The sequence below is a fragment of the Phoenix dactylifera genome, chromosome 7 (assembly GCF_051530095.1).
Source record: "Phoenix dactylifera cultivar Ajwa chromosome 7, Ajwa_hap1_PhDact_Kaust_v1.1, whole genome shotgun sequence".
Lineage (NCBI taxonomy): Eukaryota > Viridiplantae > Streptophyta > Magnoliopsida > Arecales > Arecaceae > Phoenix > Phoenix dactylifera.
Genome location: NC_143196.1, coordinates 3,964,267 through 3,986,046, shown reverse-complemented (window position 1 = coordinate 3,986,046; position 21,780 = coordinate 3,964,267). Strand labels below are relative to the sequence as shown.

Here is a 21,780-nt window from a genome sequence, read left to right as displayed (position 1 = left end):
AGGCTAAACCAATGACTGTAATCATGGTGGGGGTCAACACCGGAGGGTCGCCAATGTAATCAGAGGTCCAGCTGCAAGTGGTGGCGGTCAGGACTGGCGGCCGAAAACAGGAGAGGACGATCAAAATAGAGGCAATTTTGGGGTCAGTTTGGTACGAATAGTATACATGGCTTAGATAAGCGTGCCCAAATCAGCGGCATGTTGCTCCAAATTTCAGAAACAAAGTTTTTAGATAATCTATTCAACAAATTCTAGCAAAATTAAAGAGACGTATTTATCTTTCATCACTCGTAATTTATTCTACTTCTTTCTTCTGATGATCAATTGTTTTGGTGTACTTGCTTTTTCCTTCAGTCTCCATGACTTCATAGAATAAAACATCCAGACATAAACAATTATACTAATACCCGCTTAATTGCATGCAAAGTGAAGCTTATTTTGTTACATTTAGCGAAGTTTGATTTGAGACCATATTTTCTTTAGGGAGTATGACAACCTTCAGCCATATTTTGTACTGACAAATCTACCCAACCAGCATGGCAACAAAACTTCTTTTTTTTTTTTTTTGAAATAAAAGGGAGTAGAAACCAACCCAACTTCATTGCAAAGAGATCAAAAGAGAACATGGTGACATATTTGTGCATGAATATCTGCAACTCAAGAGTGATAAGTGAACCTAATCAGAAACATTTAGACATCAAGTGTATAAGACTCATGATTCGAAGAAATTTACAAAGTGATTCTACAACATTTTGCGTAATGAGTTAGGTCATGATTCTCCAATGATCAATTTCTCCTCTTCTTCGTAGAGGTTCCATGTTCGATCTTGAGTGCTACATGGATGTCGACAATTTACATCAATTGGCATACTAAAATTTGTGTAATGACTGTTGTGTGATTCCAACATATAGAAGTTCCAAATTTAGGACATGGTTTTATGCATAGTACTACTGTAGCAATTTCTACATGAGCACTCAATTAGTTGTAACATAGTTTGAAAGCAAAATCCACAGCAAATCAAAACAACTGCATACAAATTTATATATGGACCACTAACTGCTTGGCCATATTCCTCCAATGGGGCCTCTTGATACCCACCAAAATAAAGTATTATGAAAGGATGTGCCATGCCTGTCAGCTTTGACCAAGAATTTGATTAACTAGGCACTTTTAGACTCCCTTTGGAAGGGGGATAGGTGGAAGGTTACCTCTTCCAAGCACCTCAAAAGGTCATGGAATAGCTTTATTCCTCGAATAATTCTATTCTTTTGGAATGGTGGAATAGAATTATTCTATGTGAGAAGAAAATTTTTGCTATCTTAATTATAATTTTGCCTCTATTGTTCTTATGATCAAATTCAAATAATCATGAAAACCGATGCGCTCTCGCTCTTCCACTTATCTCTCCAATCAAACAACGATAAATAATTTATTTCATGAAATAGACTATCCGAGATGGGATAATCCTTCAGAAATTATGCACTCCAAACCAAATGCAGCCCAAGGAAAAATCCCTGTTTAATGTTTGGAAAATCTTGTTTCCTTTTCTTACCTTCCAACATTCCAACCCTTAGCAAGCACTTTCAAATTGAAGGATTGAAGTCTTTGGAAGACTTGGTTGAGTCCCACCGCATTCTTTGAAAGCTTCCATGGAAAACTCGTGTTTAATGGAAAAAACGTAGTAAGTTATACGTTCACACTGCCGTGCGACCATTTAGCAGTGCTAGTGTCAATAAAGAAATTTAAAAAGAAGAAGAAGAAGAATAAAGAAATTTAAAAAGAAGAAGAAGGACAAAGTTAGCATCGCCCAAATATTGGACTGGAATATGTGATATCATGTGGTGATGTAACTCTCAAATCTCATGGCATCGACAAGTCCGTGACAGATAAAACCATGTAGAGATATTATAGATATTATGTTTTGAATATCCTACAGAGCCTTAACATAGAATATTCAAGGTAAATAATATCTCTAATATATGCAGCCTAGGAATATTGCATCTGATGTTGATTTCTATTATGTTTGATAGCATTGATTCTTGACATGTCTCTTAAATAATTCAAGAATGTGACAACCATTCTCTCTTTCAAAGATGCAGCATCTTGGCAATTAAGGTTGATACAATATGAGCCAACCAGTCTTAACTATTTAGTGTTTCTTACTTCATTTGCTACATAGTTGCATGGTGAAACCTAGAAATCAAATAGGAAGAGATATGGAAGACGGGTCTAGAAAACAATGCCTAGAAAACTTCATCATCCAACACGTGGATGAAAGGTGCATGTTCGTGTTTCTGAAAATCAAAAAGAAAAAATTTTATATTCTATAACTAGCATGGTCAGATTCATTACTAAATCCTAATCTTATTGAGATTTTTACTTGTATGGTCAGAACTATGTTAAGTTAACTTGAGTCTTAGGCTCAATATACAAAAGTTTGTTTTTTAGTAAGAGATGTTAATGTTTTTATCTTATAGTAGGAAAGAGAGTGTGTGGTTAAGAGGGAGAGAGTTATCCAAAGAGAGCTGCAATAGTTTTGGTGAGACAGTCTTTAAGGTACAGAGTTTTCATAAGACTTATTTACATGACAGGAGCCAAACTCATTTTTTCGGTCTAAATTTTTTTTTTTTTTTATAAATTTATTTGTCTCTTATAAATTTTTTCTTCCACTACTGTTGCTTGATTTGATTGGTGTTTATTTTAGATCCTGGACCGACATATGTGATCTACATCGAGTAGCATGTCGTTCTATACCCATTTAATGTCCTCGAGTACACATTCAACCTCATTGATGTTCAAGGTAGAAAGCAGACAACTCACTCTCTATGGATCCCTTGGTGTGCTAGGCTTAGGAGCTCATGTCTAGCTTTCTTGCGAATATTAACCTGTCCTTCAGTGTTTGCCTCAATGTACAAATGACACTAAGATACTAAGCCAAGGCGTTGCAGAAGGGATTAAGAGTACAAGATAGAACATTGGACCCTAACCCAACTGACACCTTCCATGCAACTAGACTAGATAAAGGCATTAAGATGCATATAGCGTGACATTCGTCGCAAGGTGTTGTCAATATGCTAGACAAAGCATGACAATTCCAAATTAAAATCCATTACCCTAATCAAAGTAGCAGCACCTTAACTCATGACAATTTTTTTTTCCATAGAAAATATTTTATGTATCCAATTTTTTGCTGTTCACAGAGGTGTATTATGTTCTAGTAGAAAAAGATTTGGACAATGATGATGGTGTGGTGCTTGTTACAACCATTAGCATCCAACTAACAAATTTGGATCCTAGGGAACAGATGAGAAGAAAAGAAATGATGCTTAAAAACAAAGTGATCGAAAGAGATATAATATCAGAATACAGCAAAGGATGATTTGATATAAGACATGCATAAGTTGAACTGATAAAAGACATGCAGAAGTCGTCGGCGATTTTGAGTAATCCATCAAAGAGCTCTCCAGACAAGCCCAAGAACATTGTTTTGATTAAAACAGGCAAATGTAGCTGCCTGTCTCTGAAACATGCTGATAAACTTATTTTTCTCTGGATCGATGTAGGTGATGATGTATTGATTGTTCGAAAATTCTCTCAAAAGTAGTAAACAACTGCTAATCTCCCAAAAATGTTGATTGTTGGAAAAAGATTGGCATGTTCAGAAAAGAAGAGCTGAGGAAATTATTCAATGTCTAGGATTTTGGATCAGTATAACAGATTTCCAGCAAAAAGGAAAAATCTTTACAATTGGAAAGATCCTTTTCCCCTATTCTTTTGGTTATGGGACATTTTCTTATGCTAAATTATTTTGATGAGACTCAAATTATTTTGTCAAGACTCCCTTGCAACAGGATCTTTGAGGCCCCTCACATTGCATTAGTTCAGCTGGGAAGTTTACCATCCTTCTTCCACTATACTATGTGATCTCAGGAATTGGTTGATGGGCCTTCTCATCTGTTATATCAAAAGATGGATAGATAGACACTCAGCTGTTAAGTTGGCTGGATGATTCAAATCATCAACTTATCTCACACTTCAAACTACTTACAATCCCTCCAAATTCAGCTTTACAAAACTTATTTGCCTTGAGGGATGGCCTATCCATCAGCTTTATCTCTGATATCAGTCCATCCAAACAACTGGAAGCATCTGTAGCAGATTTGCACAAAAATTTTTAGGGACTCTTTCATTTTCTCTAGGTCCAAGAGGTGGCGATCAGGTCTTAATCCTTGTTTTCAGACTATCAGTTATATTATTGAGATCTTCTTCCTTGGACCACTTTACAAAACTCCTCAGAAGTTGAACTTTCCACACAATCTATACCTTTAGATGGATTGTGGCCTTCATGTTGTGGATCTGTTCAGTTGTTTTTCATAAACAAGATACTTCTATTCATTTCTAGAGCACTCCATGTCATGCATTTTTCAAGTAAAACTTCTTGAATTATTAGAAATGACCACAACATAAACTTCGTGTTATTTAAAATGGCACAGAGCATATTTGACTGGATAAGAAGGGTGTCAAATTAATTTTCTAAGCACCTAAAGACTTTCTGGTCCATGACAGCCATTAACATAGAAGCAAAATTTGTCTGCCTTTTTTCTCAAAAGAACTATGCTTGTCTCCCATTACATCATTGTGATAACTTAAAATCCGTGTCACAAATCCCAAAATAAACTGAACAAGAAAGTTAGCATGTTGACATTCTAATTATACATCATGTCTAAAGCAAGAAATCAACAAAAAACTGAAAAAATAAAAAGAATACTGCTGATATTATAGTTCCTTTAGCATATGCTTTTGAAGATGCTTCCACAGACACCATACCGTGTAGAACAACATACTTATAAACAAGAGAACCAAATTGCGGACACCAAGCTAATCAGTATTGGACTGCAGTATCCTTTTGATGTTATGCAGTTGATGTATATGGATCACATAGCGGCTCCTCTTGAGTGCTGTACTAACAGTTGTAATAAACTTTTCTAAAGCATATGCTTCTGATGAATCATGATTTCTTGTTTCTTTTTTGAGGGGGTGATTTTTTTGCTATCTAGCCTAGATTTTGTGTCATTTGTAACTCATGTTTCAATAGATGCACCGATTTCGGAGTAAAAGCTTTATACTTCTAGAATAAAATAACGATAGCTCAAGAATACATCAATCAACATTTCTAAGAGCTTCTTTCTAGAAGCATAAATGGGCTAAGGCCTTGAAGTGATGCAGGGAAGGAGAGCAACCAGTCATGTCAACCTTTGTCAGACCTTATTTCTGCTCTCTAGGAGTACCGAGACTTTTAAGATGCAGGTGCAATGCACAAAAGCTTCCAACACTTGTCTTGAACTCCTTGTTAGATTCCTATAACCAAACTTTATGAACTGCACTCCTACTTCTTGGTGACATCGACCTTTACTTTTCTTCTTTTTCCTTTTTGTTGGAGCAAAAGTGATACTGATCTTCAGAGGGAACCCAAGATCACAGAAAATACAATATTGCGGTGAAGGCAAAAACATGAAACACTAACCTATCAGCCAGGATCCCAACTGGTACGACTGTATTCGACCTCATCACCTCAACAGTGGCAATTTATTAGAACTCTTGGCATGCACTACAGGCAACCGTGTATGCCTGAAGTCTAGGAAAATCAGTATCTTAATTTTTGTTTACCAGTAATGTATAACATTTTGAGAAGAAATGGTTTCGGCAGATTGGAGAAATAAACATATACAAGCATACCACTATAAGCAAATTAAACAGCGGAACCAAATTACCAGAAGTTATCAACCTCATTGTGTCAGATAGTGGAGCATTCCCAAAAAAATGAAAAATAAAAAGAGATTAAAAACTAAGAATATCAGTTTGCCACTGATCAAGTACATACTTTGTCACTGAATCCATACTCGCACTCAAAGAAAAAATTTTAATAACACAGGTTCTCTGCTATAAGATGATTGATCTGATGATGGGATATATAATAAAAACTCGGGCCCCAAAAAAGTAAACAGATTCATGATCACTAAAATTTCATATTAAGGATCTTACCAAGAGGGATATAATTCAAATTTTTGACAATAGGCATAGAGGTACCTCTTTTTGCATGGTGAGATACCCTGTTAAGCCCTGACCGACCCATTGGTGACTGAGAGGCTGAAGGCTCGCACATCATGTTATCCATGTATTTCCTAGCGGATTGCTCCGCAAGCACTTCTGAATCAGATCTTCTCTGCTGCTGTTTTATTCTCCATTTCCTTAACTGGTCTTCAACTGCTGCTTTAGCTTTCTCGGCCAGCTTAGATCTTCTTATTGCCTCCTCTAAATTGAATCTCAAATCACTGATTATTGCATTGGAAGCTTCAAGCTCTGCTTTTAAGATGTCAAGCTCGCAATTTTTTTCATATCTAACCAATTGAGATTCATCTTTCAGTGGTGAATCTACTTTCTCAGCCTTCTGGGTCAGGGCATCAAAATCTTCTGTTGAGATTGTTATACCAGAAGAAATTCCAGTTGAGCATGTAACAAAGTCCGTTCCCTTACTAACTTTAGATGCATCGTCAGTCACCTCCGTTTCAGGTTCAGCATTCTTCAGTTCTAGTTTTAATCTTTCTGTCTCATTCTTGGCTGCCTTTGCTTCTAGCGCTAGTTGCTGCACAGCAAGATACAAGCCAGCTTGAGCACTCATAGCCCTTGCTTCACCTGCCTCAGCAGCAGCAATCTTAGACCTGCCTTTGTGAAGTTCAGATTTCAGATTTGCTATTTCTACCTCAAATTCCAAATCTCTTCGGCTACTTTTTGACAAATCATCTTTCAGGTTCTGCATATTACTCATAAGAATCTCGACCTGGCAATCCAGATTATTAACATTGTCCCTTGCACTCTGAAGCTCTTCTTCCATTTGTTTCATTTCAGCTTCCATCAACATAATGTAGTCTGTTTTCTCAGAGTTTTCTCTGTCTATCGTTTCCATCTCTGACCTAAACTGGCTTAAGTCCTTAATGGCATCTGAAGCAACTAACTCCTTTGCTTGCCTTAGTTCCAATTCCAAATAATCAGTCAGTATTATTTTTTCCAAAAGCTCATTCTCCAAATCTTCCGTCAAATCCAACTGTCTTTTCCGTACTTCAAGTTGCTCATGGGACAGAATTACTGCTTCTGTAGCAACCTGCAACTCTGCTTCCATCTGTGAATAGAAAGCAGACCTCTCTTTCTCTGCTTCAACAGCTGCCAGGTTAGCCAAAAGAATGGCTTGATTGAACTCTGAAATATGCACCAAAAGCTCCTTGTTGTTCTCTTTCTCTAAAAGTACATCTATCTTCATCAATTCGACCTGTTTCAGTGCAGCAACCTTTGATTCCTCAGCAGCAGTGAGCTCGGCTTTCATAAGATGTAGTTCTTCTTTCAAAGCTTTCAACTCATCCAAAATGTGAATGTATTGTTTCTGGTTTTCACTAGATTTCAGACAATGGCCTGCAATCACTTGAATTACAGATTCAAGTTTAGTTATGTGACTATGAGCTTCCTGGCATTCTTCCACAGATCTATCTCTCTCAGCTTCAGAGCACTTCAGCTTAGTTGATGGTTCTTCAATTGTTTTAGGATAGCTACCAAGTTGGAGAGCAGTGTGCATGTTGGGAAATTCTTTTATTTCTAGCTGCATTTTGCAATTTGCCAACTCCTTCATTGAGAGTTCTAGTTCCTTCTCCTTCAACACTTCCTATGAATTAGAGAAAGGGGAAAAAAGGAAAAGAAAAGAAAAAAGATATTGAATAAAAACCAGAGCTCATGAGGAACTTCAATCATGTTAGTTGATCTTTAATTTTAAAAAAAGATATCGGAGACATTGCACCCCATTGCTGAACTGCAATTATTCTGATCAATTATTTGCTCAAACAAAGATAGTGCAGCCTGTAAAGATTCAAGTGGCTTTGTGTCTATATCTGCCATTCCTTGTTGCTGGAAGTGGTACCTGTTTGAATTTAAGCTGGTGTCCTATAACAAATGAAGCTGAATTTAAGCTGGTGTCCTATAACAAATGAAGCTGAAATTAAGCTGGTGTCCTATAACAAATGAAGCTTATTCCAACTACAACAATCTTCCAAGCATGAAATTAACCTGAAAAAATGGAGCTGTAATGCTGATGCATGTTTCTCTCATGCATACATATGATCGGTTAAATGAGGAAGAAATAAAATAGATATTTGAACAGATAAATTATATTCAATCTTGGCACACTACCGTAAGTAAACTTAATAAGAAGAACAAACGGTGAATAGCCTCATTCAGGTTTTCTTTTTGCCTAAAAACTGAGTAGTCTTATTCACTCAGATTCCTTAAAAGTGCCCTCCTCTTATACCTTGAAGTAAAATAGCTCGATGTAGGACTGCAATTCAAGTTAGTATCAAAGGGCAGATCAAAGTTATTTCTTACCCTTGGAGATTGAAAAATAATTTTTTTTTCTTTTGGGCAAAGACCAAAAAAATAGTATTTATTAAAAATTACAAGTTTGTGTTCACAGAAATATAATGAAGTTCTTATTAATAAAAGAGTGTATACACCTTAAGTTGTCTTCTCCCCTCGATGTAGCATGGTCACCCCAAACAACTCGTACAAATACTTCATCTGGTTCTAAAAGATACAACTGTGAATCCCGCAAATTGAATTCAAACACATGTCTTTGTCTTGTTGATGCAATTATCTATATAACTTTTACCAACTTCATCACATTACTAGAGTCAAAACATGAAATAATAAACTCTGCAAATAGTCAGGGCTATTTGAATGTCTGGTCCTACGAAAATGTGTCTACAAGAGTTTTACAAAATTGCTTTCTTGGTTGCTTTTTAACTGGTAGTTCATAAAACATATAAAAAAATATATATTGTTTTGTAATACTAGCCTCCCCCTATCTTTCACATAACCTGTTTTACAGAAAATCAGATATTATAATTATCTGTTTTGTGAAATCTTAAAGAAGAATACCAAATAGAAGAAGAATAAAATTCTTGCTCCTAATTTCTCCATGGACAAAGATTCACGAAGAAAAGAGATAAAAATATAATCCATGGTTTCTGGTCATGATATATTCTAAATTCAATCAATCTGCTGCTTAAACCCAAATTTATACCAAAACACAGAAGATTGCACTATGTCTAATAACATTAACATTCACAAGAACTCTTAAACACGTAGAAAGAATAGACTGCTAGATGAGAAAAGTAAATACTAGAAAAAACAAAAGAGCCCAAAGATCAAGAGGATCAATCTTTATGCGGATTAAAAGAGAATGCTCTAATTTCAACCACCAAGGTTAGAACTTTCCAATGTTTTCGATCAATTTAGAGCCAAATCTAATCAGGAAAAAGAAGAAGAAGGAATTTTTACCCAAAATAATGATCGGCACCTCCGATTGATCAAGAGTTAGGAGATGAATCGGTCGAAACGAATCAAATACCCCATTACTGGAGAAATTAATAGAAAAATCCGGCGTGAAGCTTCGGGAAGGTGAATCATCGTGAAAACCAAGGGGGAAAGCATCCGACTGGGGCATCTTCGAAGACATTGGAAGAAATTTTGTTTGATTCCGTTGGGGTCGTCGCAAAGGGACGGAGCCACCGAAGCAGAGAAAGCCGTTTAGGTTTTAGTTGGAAACGAGCCCTTGTTTCCTCCGTGGCGCGGAAAACGGTCGATTTGGTTGCAGGTTTGGTTTATGGAAGTCAGGCTGCCGTCACAAAATAAACAAATAAATAAATAAATAAATGATTTATATAAGTTAGGGGTGATTTCTCACTATAACAGCTATAATAGTCATCATTATGCATATAAATTTATAGATATATTTGGATTGTGATAATTCAATATTATAATAATCACTGTTACTATAATTATTATTAGTCACAAATCACAATGTTAAGTAATAGTTAATTATGAAGAATAATAACATGATTCTATTTAGATAAATGTTTAAATGTTAGATGGTAAGTACTATAGGGATCAAGAAATAAGGGTCAAGAAAAAATATATAATCTATATTTTTGTTATCAATATAGATAATTAAGACACCTCAAAAACTATTATAATGGGCTAATATAGAAAATGCCTGGTTTAATATTGTGGGACATGTGTTTTTAAGCCCTCCAACTTGGATATGTGTTAGGTAATGAGTTGTTGCTTAAATATGTTTTATATACTAAACCTTTTCCCTTTTTTTTATTCTTTTGTTGAATCAAGCGTCAAAGGTTTGACACAGGCCTCTCATCCAAACCTAGTCACAAGGCTCAAAAAGCCAGTGATATAGCCGAATGTTGCCAAGCTAGTGGGCCTCCATACCTTGCATAGCACTCACATATACCTTAGAGATCGCATTAAAAATAATTTAAAAGTACTTTTAGTTTGCATCAAAAAGTTTTTTTGATTTTTAATTTTTTTAGACCAAAATATGCATGATAAAATATTATAATTACAGAAAATATTTCTTTATATTATAGAAATCTACAGAAGTTCCAAAAAAAAAAAATCCTAATACATTGATATGTTATTGTATTATACTATAAACATAATATTATATTACATTATATCATATCAAATTATGTTATATTATTATACTATAATATATAATATTATATTATTATATTATAATAATATTATACAATATGTATTATATTTTGTTATGCTCTATTGTATAATATTATGCAATATCTTTTATGGTCATTTTATCGTACCAAAATAGTTTCTCAATTTGTTTATCAATAGAGCCGGCCCAATCCTTAGGCGGCAGTCGCCTAAGCTCCGATCTAAAAAAGGCCTACTACAGGAAAAGTCACAAAAATAAAATAAAAAGGAAAGAGGCCCCATGTAAATTCGCCGGCCCAATATACACTATGTGATTGAACGACGCCGTCGGTGACTGCATCCCAGCCATGGGCGCGAGGAAAACGATTTGACACCCTGGCGATCACGCTGTCCCAAGCTCAATAGCGCTGGCAATGTTCCCACGAACAAGCTCCGGTGATGATAAGAGAACTCTCACCGAAAAACATGCAGGTGTGAACATGGATAAAATGTACTTCGGTCCTGGATTTTAATGCACGAGTAATGGCTTGCGAAACGAGAAGGAGAGAATCGAATCCTCTAGGTTGTCCCCACCCATGTGTCCTTGGCTCTCAAGGCTCCAAACATCACCAATAAAAAAAAAGACACACCATCTAATGAACTAAAGTTTTTTGTAGTGGTGTAAATAAGTGGAGAATCGCATTGATGACGCATCCATGCTTCATTTAGTGGAGAAAGGGACTCATGAACAAGAACAAACTGATGATGCTTATACTCTAGGACTTCTTTCTAGGGGTATGACGCTTTGATGGATCCATAGATGCAGCTATTGGAGTATTTGGAAACTTTATTATCTTCAAAAGGATGATACCACATTACATGTAGATTTTAACTTTTCTTTTCCCTGTAAGAGAAAGAAGAGAAGGAGGGAAGCAGTGTCTATCGTCATTTTAGTGTATAGATTTAATATGAGGCCTCAGGTTAGCGACATATAAATTTTTTTGGATCCTTGGTATACTATATAACCGGTAAAGCATTTCAAACTATAACGCATCTAATGACCGTTACATCAGAAAAGTGAACTTGCTAGTTTAGTAGTTGAAGCGACATAAATAAAGCTGAAGATTAAATTTCTAACTTTATAATGGTCCTTGGAGGGCCAATCAAGTTCAGTAACCAAACTTGATAGTCTAATTAGCAATCATGATTTCTTATATATTACAGAACAGCTATAATTGGGCGACAAACTTGATGTTCTAAATTGCAATCCCGATTACTCGTTTATTGCATGATAATCATAATGCATCATTCTCATGTACTGTAAAGATCATTGTCCATGTCTAGCATAAGCCTCGGCCCATCGTAGCCAACTCGTATTACATGAATCGTTGTGATCATGAAATCGGATTGTCAAATTGAAATTGGGGAGAGAGCTAACCTTGTTGTTGTGTAGCCCAAGAATGTCTAGGGTTTCCAAATCACCATCTACCACCTCAACTTCTGAAAGAGAACGAGGGACCACAATATTAATGACATTTTTACTTGCTTAAGGTCATGGCAAAGTACATTACCTACTTAATCCTACCTAGGGTACGTGTCATGCAAGCATTTGGTAGAAACGGTTGTCCTCGTGCTTTGGGCATAACAACTAATCTCCTCAGGCGCAGGGCATCTTACTGTCTTCAGTCTCTTTTCTTGAGAGGCGAGCGCCGCTTTCTTGCTCTCCTCTCCTGTTGTGGCGTTCTCTGTTCCTTGGCCGGCGGCCGAGAGAGACCTCTTTCTCTTCTCTCGGAGAAGAAGGGAGGGAAAGAGGTGGGATTCGGGAGGATGGAGAAGGCGCTGACGAAAGTTGGGAGCTTGAAAGTTGGGAGCGTTTGGATTTCGAAGAAGGCCAAAGAGGAGATCTCCTCCATTGGCGATGACATCTCTGTGAGTCCAAGACCGAGAAACCGAAGAGAAAACCAAAACATTTTCCTATTTTTTCTTATACTTTCTTCTTTTAGACTTCGATCTATTTACTTTTACGCGGTTTTCTTTGTTACCGGTGTGTCTTCAAGTACTTTTTTGGTCTCCATCTCAAACAATGTGGATGGATTTGGGCCAAAGCCTATGGATCTTTTGTGTTATTTGGCATTCTATATTACCAGTAAAAGCTTTTCTGCGAAAATTCCCTCAAAAAACTATTTTGACGATTTTTTCCCGTGAAATTAGGGGAATGGTAGCGACGGGTTTTCACTAAATTGAGTCAATTATTTAGTTTATTACTCTTTGCAAACAACGCTTCCTCTCTGAGAGCATAAAGATTGCATATTTAGGGGACACTCTTTTATGGTTTTATTTCGCAATTTGGAATTCAGAACAGTGGATATTGACATTTTTTTCAGAAAAATGTTATTCAAGTAAGCGTCGATTCTATCACTATGTATTTTTTTTTGCTGTGAATTTTGCGCCATTTTGCTTTCTTGATTTATTGATATGTAATGAAAAAAATCTTCTTAGGAAAATATGAACTAGAAAAATTATGCTGGTGGATTGTGATCATTTTGTGTTGATTTGGAAGGATTGCATGCAGTGTCATTTGTTTTGTTGTTTAATTGTTTTTGCTGAAAAGTTGCTGGTGGTGATTGGCAGCGGTTCTCAAATACTGTAGAGGGGAAAGCAAAATGGATCTTTGAAAAGCTGAAAGGTGAGAATTGATGCCAGATTAGCCATTGGCTTTAAAATTTCAAATGTTTCTTCTTATATTGGAAATTATCATACCTTAGCATGTATTGGATGCTTGCGTTCCATTGCATTTGGGTTCTTGTGTTGGCATCGATCAACAATAATGCATGATAACTGTTATGTGCATAAAGGAAGGAAAATAAATTATTACATCAATAATGAGAGATTTTGGTAAACATTTTGGCATCAAATTTCTTAATTCTTGTGTTTTGCTGGGCCATTGGAAGCTGATTCCACTCCCGCAAGTGCCTACTTCTTGATACTTCTGCCTGCTCTGTGATGTAATTTGATTTATTGGTAATTTTTACCAAATTAAGATCAGTTAAAATATGTATACTCCATAAATGCCTTTCTTTCTTTGATTGTGAATTATTCCTCTCCCTTCTGTTTCATTTACTCATGTCAATGTAGAAGGCTTTGATGTCATAGCATCAATTTTGCAAATATTTTTGTTAATAGCTAAGATATGGGCCTGAAAAAATTTCAGGCTGCTCCAGTTATATAATGAATTTCAAATCATTTTCCAGACCAAACTAGTTGAATTTATGCTTTTCACCCACTTCATCTTTAACTTTTCGTATTTCACTTTGCACTACTGAGGTTATTCCATTATTTAGTAACATTGCTTTGACTTGGGCTAGATCCTTTAAGAATTAGGTTAGTGAAAGCTATGATATCACTCTCAGAATTGTTTGAACAAGCTATTCAAATGCTTTGGAACTGACAAGGAAGAAGAAAAAGAAAACAATCAAATGTGCATCAAACTTAATTCACTTTGGGTATATGATTCACTTTATAAATATTATGGCTAAGAATGGGGTAGAATGTGTCTTTTTCAAGCTTTTGCCCTGTTGTGATAGACTCTCATAGGCTTAACATTTTTCAAAAAAAAAAATTAATGATTGATGTTTTTCTACTGGACTATTGGGACTATTATTCATGAAAAAATGTTTGTGAAAACCACAAAGAATGATATTTTGTATGTCTAGAATGCCGTAAACTGGATCATTGTGAATCTTTTGATAAAATATCATTTGAACATTATTTTGGCCTGTTGGTTGTTGGTTTTAACAGGATGTCGCTAGGTGGGACAGTTTGCTGTCTGTCATACTTGACAAAGTGTTTGAGTTCAATAAATGAAGCACATCAGGTTTTATATAGTTGTTGTTTTATGAGGAGAATGTGGTCACCCATGTGCCGGTCTATCTGCTGATGCGAGGCAATTGGTGATAGCCTAAGAATGGATACCTGGGGCACATGAGATGGTGAATTTATATTCATGAACCCTATTTGTGTTGTGACTGGTAACAGAGATCGCATTGATCATAGCAATTGCTATTCATGGTGACTGGTGCTAAAGCAGTTTATATGGTATTTGGGAGAAATATAGTTTTTTATAAAAAAAAGAACATTTTGATGGTTGATGGAAAGTTTTGGCATACTCATCATTTTTCCACAATTATCGCATGTATAGTAGAAATATAGTTTTTGCATGAGCACAGATGACAGACCATCTCTGATCGCACCATTTTGGTAAAAGTGTTAATAAATTTCATATATGCTTCCATGCTTACATGCACATACTCCACATGGACACGTAAACTTAGTGCACTTCCATCTAATTGTTGGAGTTAAGGTGAACTATCCTGTTTCATTTTTCCACAGGGAAGTCACCGAAACCCCTACCAGATCTTCTCCGTGAATACGGGCTACCACCAGGCATTTTCCCAAGGAACATAATATGCTATGAGTTTGATGAATCAAAATCAAAGTTGATTGTTCACCTGCCTTCCCCCTGTGAGGTCAGCTTCAAAGATTCCTCTGTACTAAGATATGCCACCCGTGTCAAAGGGGTCTTGTCAAGAGGGAAGCTATCCGGGATCGAAGGAATGAAGACCAAATTCCTGGTTTGGGTTAAAGTTACCCATGTGGGTGTTGAGAGCTACAAGTCTGACAAGGTCTGCTTCACAGCCGGTGTGAAAAAATTGAGGCCTAAGGATGCTTATGAGATGCCTCATGATTCAGTCAAAGTAGAAGAGTTTTAAGGTGATGGCACTGATTCTCTATTTTTATTGTTGTGTACACTGTTTGTGATCATTTAAAAATCAGAAAGGTTACTGTGTATCTCCGTGCGTTGATGGATGCGATATTAGTGTAAGAGAAGTAGAGTTCTGTTCTCTTTATTTTTCTTTCAATGATGTTTTAGATATTTATGCATTGATTCATTTCTCCTCCTCCCCTCAGCTATGTAATCTTGCTTGCATTATGATCTTTTTCTTTCTCTTTGTGCATATGCTTATAGTGCTTTTGCTTAAATGTAGTGAATTTGAGGAGTTCAAGTTTTAATATATATTCCAGTCCAAGGCTTAGGATATTCAACACATAAATAGGCCTCTGTGCTGGAGTTAGAAGGCCAAATTCAAGATGTTGAATAAAATTTCTGCTAGGAGATGCAGTGTGGATTATAAAGTCCAATTCTTTAGGTCACAGACTCCCAAGGTTATACATACATAGAGACGTGTGCACTCATATTGTTCTTGGTGAATTTTTGGCATGGCATTCATGTTTGGTACTTCTTTAAAGAAGTGCTTTTGCGACTTTTAAAGCAAAATAGCACTAACCAGAAAAATAAGGATTTAGTAACATTATCTAGAAAGTGTTTTTACAAGAAGAAAAGTCAGAAAACACATTTAGGAGAAGCTAGAAAACCTAGCTTCTAGTTTCTCTTCTCTTTTTATAAAACAGAAGCAACACTTCATGAGTGTTGAATCTTAGGAGAGCTTGTGCAGTCTCAAGACTCTTAAGCACTGTGAGATATGAAATTCAAAGTAGGTTTTATCACAACATATTAGATGATAGTGAAGTTTTTTCCTTCAAAGAGACAAATGTATGTGGACTGGGTGCTTGGCTCCTCATCAATTTGATCAATTCATGTGGATGCATATCAATTTCGCAATTAATCAGTCGTAAGTAAGCAGGCAATATTGAATAAGATGCCTCAATTTACATGACTTGAAAATTTGCAGTGAAAAAATTGGCAATAAAAATCAACAAAAATAAAAGATTATTTGATGGTGGAAGATATGTAAAATTAACAAAAATGCAACCTTGACAGCAGATGAGACTTCCACTCCAAACTCCAAATAATAAGAGATGATAGTCAGAGGACTTATGTGAACTGTACTAACTGGCTAGCATGCATCTCATACTGTCAACTACACATTGCACAACCATAGACATATATTCTTATGCATCCTTTTTCATTGTGGATCATTAGGCATTTGCACACATATTGTTTGTCACTCATGCATGTACCCATGGCAAAAACACCTTCAGCATGCATAATTTCAGAAAGAAGGATGGTGGATTCTAGTGAGATAACTAAGAGTACTTTATTATGAATGATATATTAGGTAGGTTTTTATTTGTGCACTTGTATTATGTATGTCCAACTGATGCTTTTGTGAGAGAGAAGCTGAAAGGAATCCATGGGAAAAAGAAAAGTTCAACTCTAAGCCCTCAAGAAGACTGCTCTTCTATGCCAATTCTCCTTCATTTTTATTTTTATCCCTGCTTTTCAGCTATATTGGAAGAGGCAAAGACATGATAGCATACATGCTTCCCTCTTGTGAACCTCCTACATGTACCACAAAAGGCTCGCATTGAAGCCAATTGTGTTGAGCTAATATGACATGACATGACAGTCTTCAATTGAAGGGATTTAATGGACTGCAAAGCGTGCAGCCAACTATATCCAAATGGAAACGATATCAATGAAAAAAAAATGAAATTACTTGACCATGCCATTGTTTATACCAATAAAATTAAATCCCAAAATTATGTGCTTGCAGATATAAAGTAAAAGATATCAAGTAATAATCATTATTTGTTATATAATTACTTTTATAATGTAATAATAATCAGAAAAGAATTCTTAGTTAAAATATGTTAACATATATATCTGTCCTAAAGGAAGGTCTTTTAAAGCCATCACAATGGTTGATATATTAAAGCTTACCTACCAAGAGCTGCATTATTTGGATTATATAAAACAAGGCACACCATCACGTATGGATCGTGAATTACATAATTTTTGTCTGATGGAAATTGGCAAGGAAAGAATCCATTTTTAAAATGAGAGACAATATAGAATAATAATTACAGGCTTTTTTAGGGCACATTGTTTGGTTTTTATCTCATCTATTTCTAGCTATAAGGTTGCCCATCTCAACTTCTCAAGGCAAGCATTTAAAGTACAAGATACAAAAGCATACGCTCAAGAGCTTTGCAAAACAGCAGTTCCAACAAAAGAAAGAAAGAAAGAAAGAAACTGTTCTGAATTTTGCACCTACTCAATTTATCAATCAATAAATTCTATCAATAAGTATATAGGAGTTAAAAATGATTATTTTGTGGAAGGGATGGTCTCAAAAGTTAAAAACAAATCAAAAGATCCTAGAAAGACTATTTGGAAATACAGTTTGGATGAAGGAATCAAAGCCCTAACAATTCATGAAACAAATCACAAGCCACATGATAGGATAGAATGGTTTATATCTACCACCATATGGAAGATTGAGTTGTAAGGAAATTTTATAATAAGTAACATCTCTATAATAATGATCGCGGATATTTGGACTCCAAATGGTAGATCAAAGGAGAGTGCTATCATACAACAAGTCCGATTTACATTTTAAATTTTTAGCAAAAGGGATACTTTAAACATTGGGACATCATAAGAATAAGATGGCATTTGGTATGAGATAATGACTCTAAGATCAATGATGATTTGGATGAAGGTAATAAAATAACCATATTTGGATGATCCTTCATAGTCCTACATGGTAGTGATCCCAAATTATCTCCATTCTTAAAATCGTTGCTCAAAAAATTGACATTGAGGAAAGATTTCCAAGATCACCCTAGGACAATGATGTTAGGTTAATATTTGAAGATAAAAATATCCCTCAGTCTGGCATAAAAATTTATTTCCAAAAATATTGATCTGTAGAAAAAAAAAATTTCTTACTGGAAAGGGTTTGATAATTCTATAAAAAAAATTATTCTAGTTAGAATGTCTGATAATCCTCTAGGATTACTTCAATTGATTTTTTTTATATGGCTAAATTGTTTTTGAATGACATGTTTTCATAATTTGATTTCTATTCATATATAATTTTCCATAATTTATTTGAGAATCCTATTTAATATTTGCAAAATATATGGAACATATCAGAGGAAATTTTGATATTACATGGCTAGTGATTGTGGATTCCTATGGCATACTAAAAAAGTTAATCGTGAATCTTCGAGGGTCTTTAATCACCAAGGCATAGCAAACTAAATATAATGATTTTAGATCACCAAGAATCAGATTACCGTAGTAATGGCATTTGGGACACCAAACTCCACTACGTATATTTGTTGGAGTAAAAGCATAAAGATTGAAAAATTAAGAAATGTTAATATAACAATGGGATGTTAGAATATTGACTTAGTTTCATTTTTACCATTGCTCTAATCCCTTCCACTTGTGGGCTTTCATAGCATCCTACAACAGAAGGTAGACCATAAGATGTACAAATCATTTGATCCTTAAGAACAGCTGTAACTTCTTTAAGGATGGCATTACAATCACTTTTCCACTTAATTATTTAATTTAAAATTTTTCCATAAAGAATATTTTTATTTAATTAATTATTAAGTTAAATAATTTAAATAGTCATAATTAATTATTTACTTTAAACTTTATAAAATTAGAATACTATTTATGGCTAGTTAATATGTGGCCAATTCATAATTAGGAATCAAATCTAAAGTTGAAATCGGATCGTATACAGATCGAATACCAGTATATTCACATCCATATTTTTTTTTGACAAATACAAATATAGATATAAAAATTAGTTAGATGAAAAAATTAATACCTATATCGATTTTAAATGGATACAGATACAAATTAGATACCGAAAGTATGGATATAAGTTAGATAATTAAATTTTATTACGGTATAATTAAAAATATTACATATATATATATATATATATATATATATATATATATATATATATATATATATATATATATATATATATATATTCAGAGAGATTATCTGGCCCACTTTCACCACTAACCAAATCGCACCGATGAATCATCTGCCCTCCAATTCCACCACCGGGCCCCATAAATACTCCACCAGCGAGCAAACACTGTATAACCGCTCCGCAGTCTCGAGACTCTTCTTCCCCGTCCCTTGCCCGAAATGGAAACTTCGATCAACCCTAGACGCCACGCCGCCCTTCTCCTCTTCCTCCTCCTCGTCTCCTCCGCCGCCGCCGCCGTCTCCGCCGGTATGCACGTCGTCGGCGACAAGAAACACTGGGCCCCCGACGTCAACTACACCGAGTGGGCCGCCGGCGAGCACTTCTACCTCCACGACTGGCTCGGTCCGCCGCCAATCCCCTCTCCCCCTCCTCCTCCTCTTCTTTCTTCCTTCAGATCTATCGATCGATCGGCGTTTCAATCTACCCATCTTTGATACTTTTTCTTTTTCCTTCTTTCAGTGTTCTACTACCCGGAGGGGTATTACAACGTGATCCAGGTGAACGAGACGAACTACGAGCGGTGCTCGGAGGAGAATCCGATCAATAAGTACGCCAAGGGGCGGAGCTACGCGATGCAGTTGAACGAGACCGGACGCTACTACTTCATCTCCGGCGGTGGGTACTGCTGGAACGGCATGAAGCTCTCCATCAACGTCGAGCCCCTCCCCGCCCCGGCCCCTGCCCCGGTGCCGCCGTCGAAGTCCAGCGCCGCTCGCCGGAGCGGTATCTGGAGCGCCGCCGCCGTGGTGGGTTTCGCCGCGTTCGTCCTTGGTGTGTAGCCGGGCAGTGCGCTTTTTTCATCATTTTTCCATAAATGCCCTTCTTCTTTGTCTTATTTACATAACGTTTTGTTTGTTTTGGAACAATGGGGATTTGCCGGATTCATTAGCTATATTCGCTAGAATTACTCCTAATTTCGAGTGTTAAAAATTTTAAATGGGAAAAAAATTTGGTGGTTTGCGTGTAATATGGTGGAGATACTAGGGGTAGTTTAGTCATTGTATAAGAATCAAAGCGCCCTTTCGTTTCCCGAGAAAGATTGCTGGTTTCTTTGCTCCTTTTACATTCGTCCCAATTTGACCCTGCCGGAATGACGAATATGCCCCTGAAATCTGAAGCTTTGAGTGGGAATATGGGGATATTTTAGTCTTTTGGCGGGATGAGAACGTAGATAGCTCGTGGCTTTGAACCGGTTTTCAGAGATTTTTAGGGGCGAACAATAACGACCGTCTGATATATTTAGATTTCTCGGTGGTCCCCATCATCCCATCGGAGGAGGTGAGACGAGCGTGATAAAAGTTGGGTCCCGCCTGTTCCTATACTTCGTGGCAAGTGGCTGGGGACAGGCATGGGAGCTTTAAGCCTACGTGCCGAGCGTACACTGCGTGAATCACGTCCATCCACTGTTAATCTTCGATCTTGTTAGAAATATTTTTACTAAAAACTGTGTATCTTTATTCTATAAAAACATTATAAAAAAATAATATGCTAGAATAAAATCAAAAGATTAAAAAAGAGATTGTCTAGATCGAGATGTGTGATATACACTGCTTTAAGACCGAAGAGTTGCGAGGGTTTCGAAAATACGTAATGTTTAAGAAATACCATATTTTTTAAAAAAATATATCATAAAAAAATAGAAGATATAAAAAATTAATTTTTTTAATTAAAATCCTAATATATCTTGCAGCCTTGGCTAAGAGGATCACACTAAGTGAACTGGCGAACCAGTAGATGCTCCAGGTTTATGTCATTTTGATGGCCAAAAGGGTTCAACTAATTGTTATGGGTGATACCAATATTTGTAATAACTTAAACTTTTTTTATAAATGCCATTTAGGAGATGCGATCTTTAAAGCACACGTATGACCATCTAAGGTGCTTCCTAAACTACACTCTTCATCTGGTATCTCTCTTTAAATAATAGAAATTAAGATGTAATCCTTTGTTTGATCGGACTTTAACATAAGGTCAATGACCATTATCATTTAACTTTTAGTCCATCACACATTTATATGGGATTTGATGTACTTCTACTTATATTTATAATAGTTCTTCCACACAGTTATATTCTTCCTGTACACAGTTATTTGTAACTGCATATATATCGGAGAATAAGTATGCACAACTGCTGGGAACCTGAAATTAAAGAAATTTTAAAACTTGGAGTGGATGTTAACGTCACTTTCCATTCAACAGAAACTAAAAGTGATAATCCGGTTAATGGAGCAACTAGCTATCAATTGACTATTGTTTTTAGTATTTAAAATTAGCATTGTCTTTGGTTTGAAGTCTCTTTTTTTTTTAACAGATAGCTAGCTTATAAAGACAGTGATGAGGCGTATGAGAAAAAAAGTTATTTGGGGTAAGAGTCTAAACTCTCATGGAATATACTCCAAACATAATG

General features: G+C 35.9%; 3 protein-coding genes across 4 annotated transcripts; 2 read left to right on the top strand and 1 right to left on the bottom strand.

Moving 5' to 3' along the window:
* Positions 1-5,821: 5,821 nt before the first annotated feature.
* On the bottom strand, positions 5,822-9,716 carry LOC103710144 (uncharacterized). 2 transcript variants are annotated; one of them, XM_008795767.6, is made up of 2 exons: positions 7,844-9,716; positions 5,822-7,711 (listed from the first exon to the last, which is right to left on the bottom strand). In XM_008795767.6, exon 2 carries the CDS (start codon positions 7,676-7,678, stop codon positions 6,017-6,019), a length of 1,662 nt encoding a protein of 553 aa, XP_008793989.5. In that variant the 5' UTR covers positions 7,679-7,711; positions 7,844-9,716; the 3' UTR covers positions 5,822-6,016. The 2 variants fall into 2 exon arrangements, with proteins under 2 accessions (XP_008793989.5, XP_017698764.4); XM_017843275.5 differs by having other exon boundaries at positions 9,379-9,716.
* A 2,516-nt stretch (positions 9,717-12,232) lies between these two features.
* LOC103711176 (DUF538 family protein (Protein of unknown function, DUF538)) lies at positions 12,233-15,494 on the top strand. The gene is made up of 3 exons (XM_039127523.3): positions 12,233-12,474; positions 13,177-13,231; positions 14,935-15,494. The coding sequence occupies exons 1-3, from the start codon at positions 12,373-12,375 to the stop codon at positions 15,312-15,314; spliced, it is 537 nt and encodes a 178-aa protein (XP_038983451.2). The 5' UTR covers positions 12,233-12,372; the 3' UTR covers positions 15,315-15,494.
* Positions 15,495-19,401: 3,907 nt separating this feature from the next.
* Positions 19,402-20,267, top strand: ENODL17 (early nodulin-like protein 17). The gene is made up of 2 exons (XM_008795776.6): positions 19,402-19,715; positions 19,833-20,267. The coding sequence occupies exons 1-2, from the start codon at positions 19,532-19,534 to the stop codon at positions 20,150-20,152; spliced, it is 504 nt and encodes a 167-aa protein (XP_008793998.4). The 5' UTR covers positions 19,402-19,531; the 3' UTR covers positions 20,153-20,267.
* Positions 20,268-21,780: the final 1,513 nt, after the last annotated feature.

What these genes read in the sequence shown, in the direction of transcription:
- LOC103710144 (XM_008795767.6), bottom strand. Translation starts at nt 7,678, where the DNA reads ATGAAGGAGTTGGCAAATTGCAAAATGCAGCTAGAAATAAAAGAATTT.
- LOC103711176 (XM_039127523.3), top strand. Translation starts at nt 12,373, where the DNA reads ATGGAGAAGGCGCTGACGAAAGTTGGGAGCTTGAAAGTTGGGAGCGTT. An exon ending in CCATTGGCGATGACATCTCT is followed by an intron (nt 12,475 to 13,176) that starts GTGAGTCCAAGA and finishes GGTGATTGGCAG; the next exon opens with CGGTTCTCAAATACTGTAGA. An exon ending in GATCTTTGAAAAGCTGAAAG is followed by an intron (nt 13,232 to 14,934) that starts GTGAGAATTGAT and finishes ATTTTTCCACAG; the next exon opens with GGAAGTCACCGAAACCCCTA.
- ENODL17 (XM_008795776.6), top strand. Translation starts at nt 19,532, where the DNA reads ATGGAAACTTCGATCAACCCTAGACGCCACGCCGCCCTTCTCCTCTTC. An exon ending in CTACCTCCACGACTGGCTCG is followed by an intron (nt 19,716 to 19,832) that starts GTCCGCCGCCAA and finishes TCCTTCTTTCAG; the next exon opens with TGTTCTACTACCCGGAGGGG.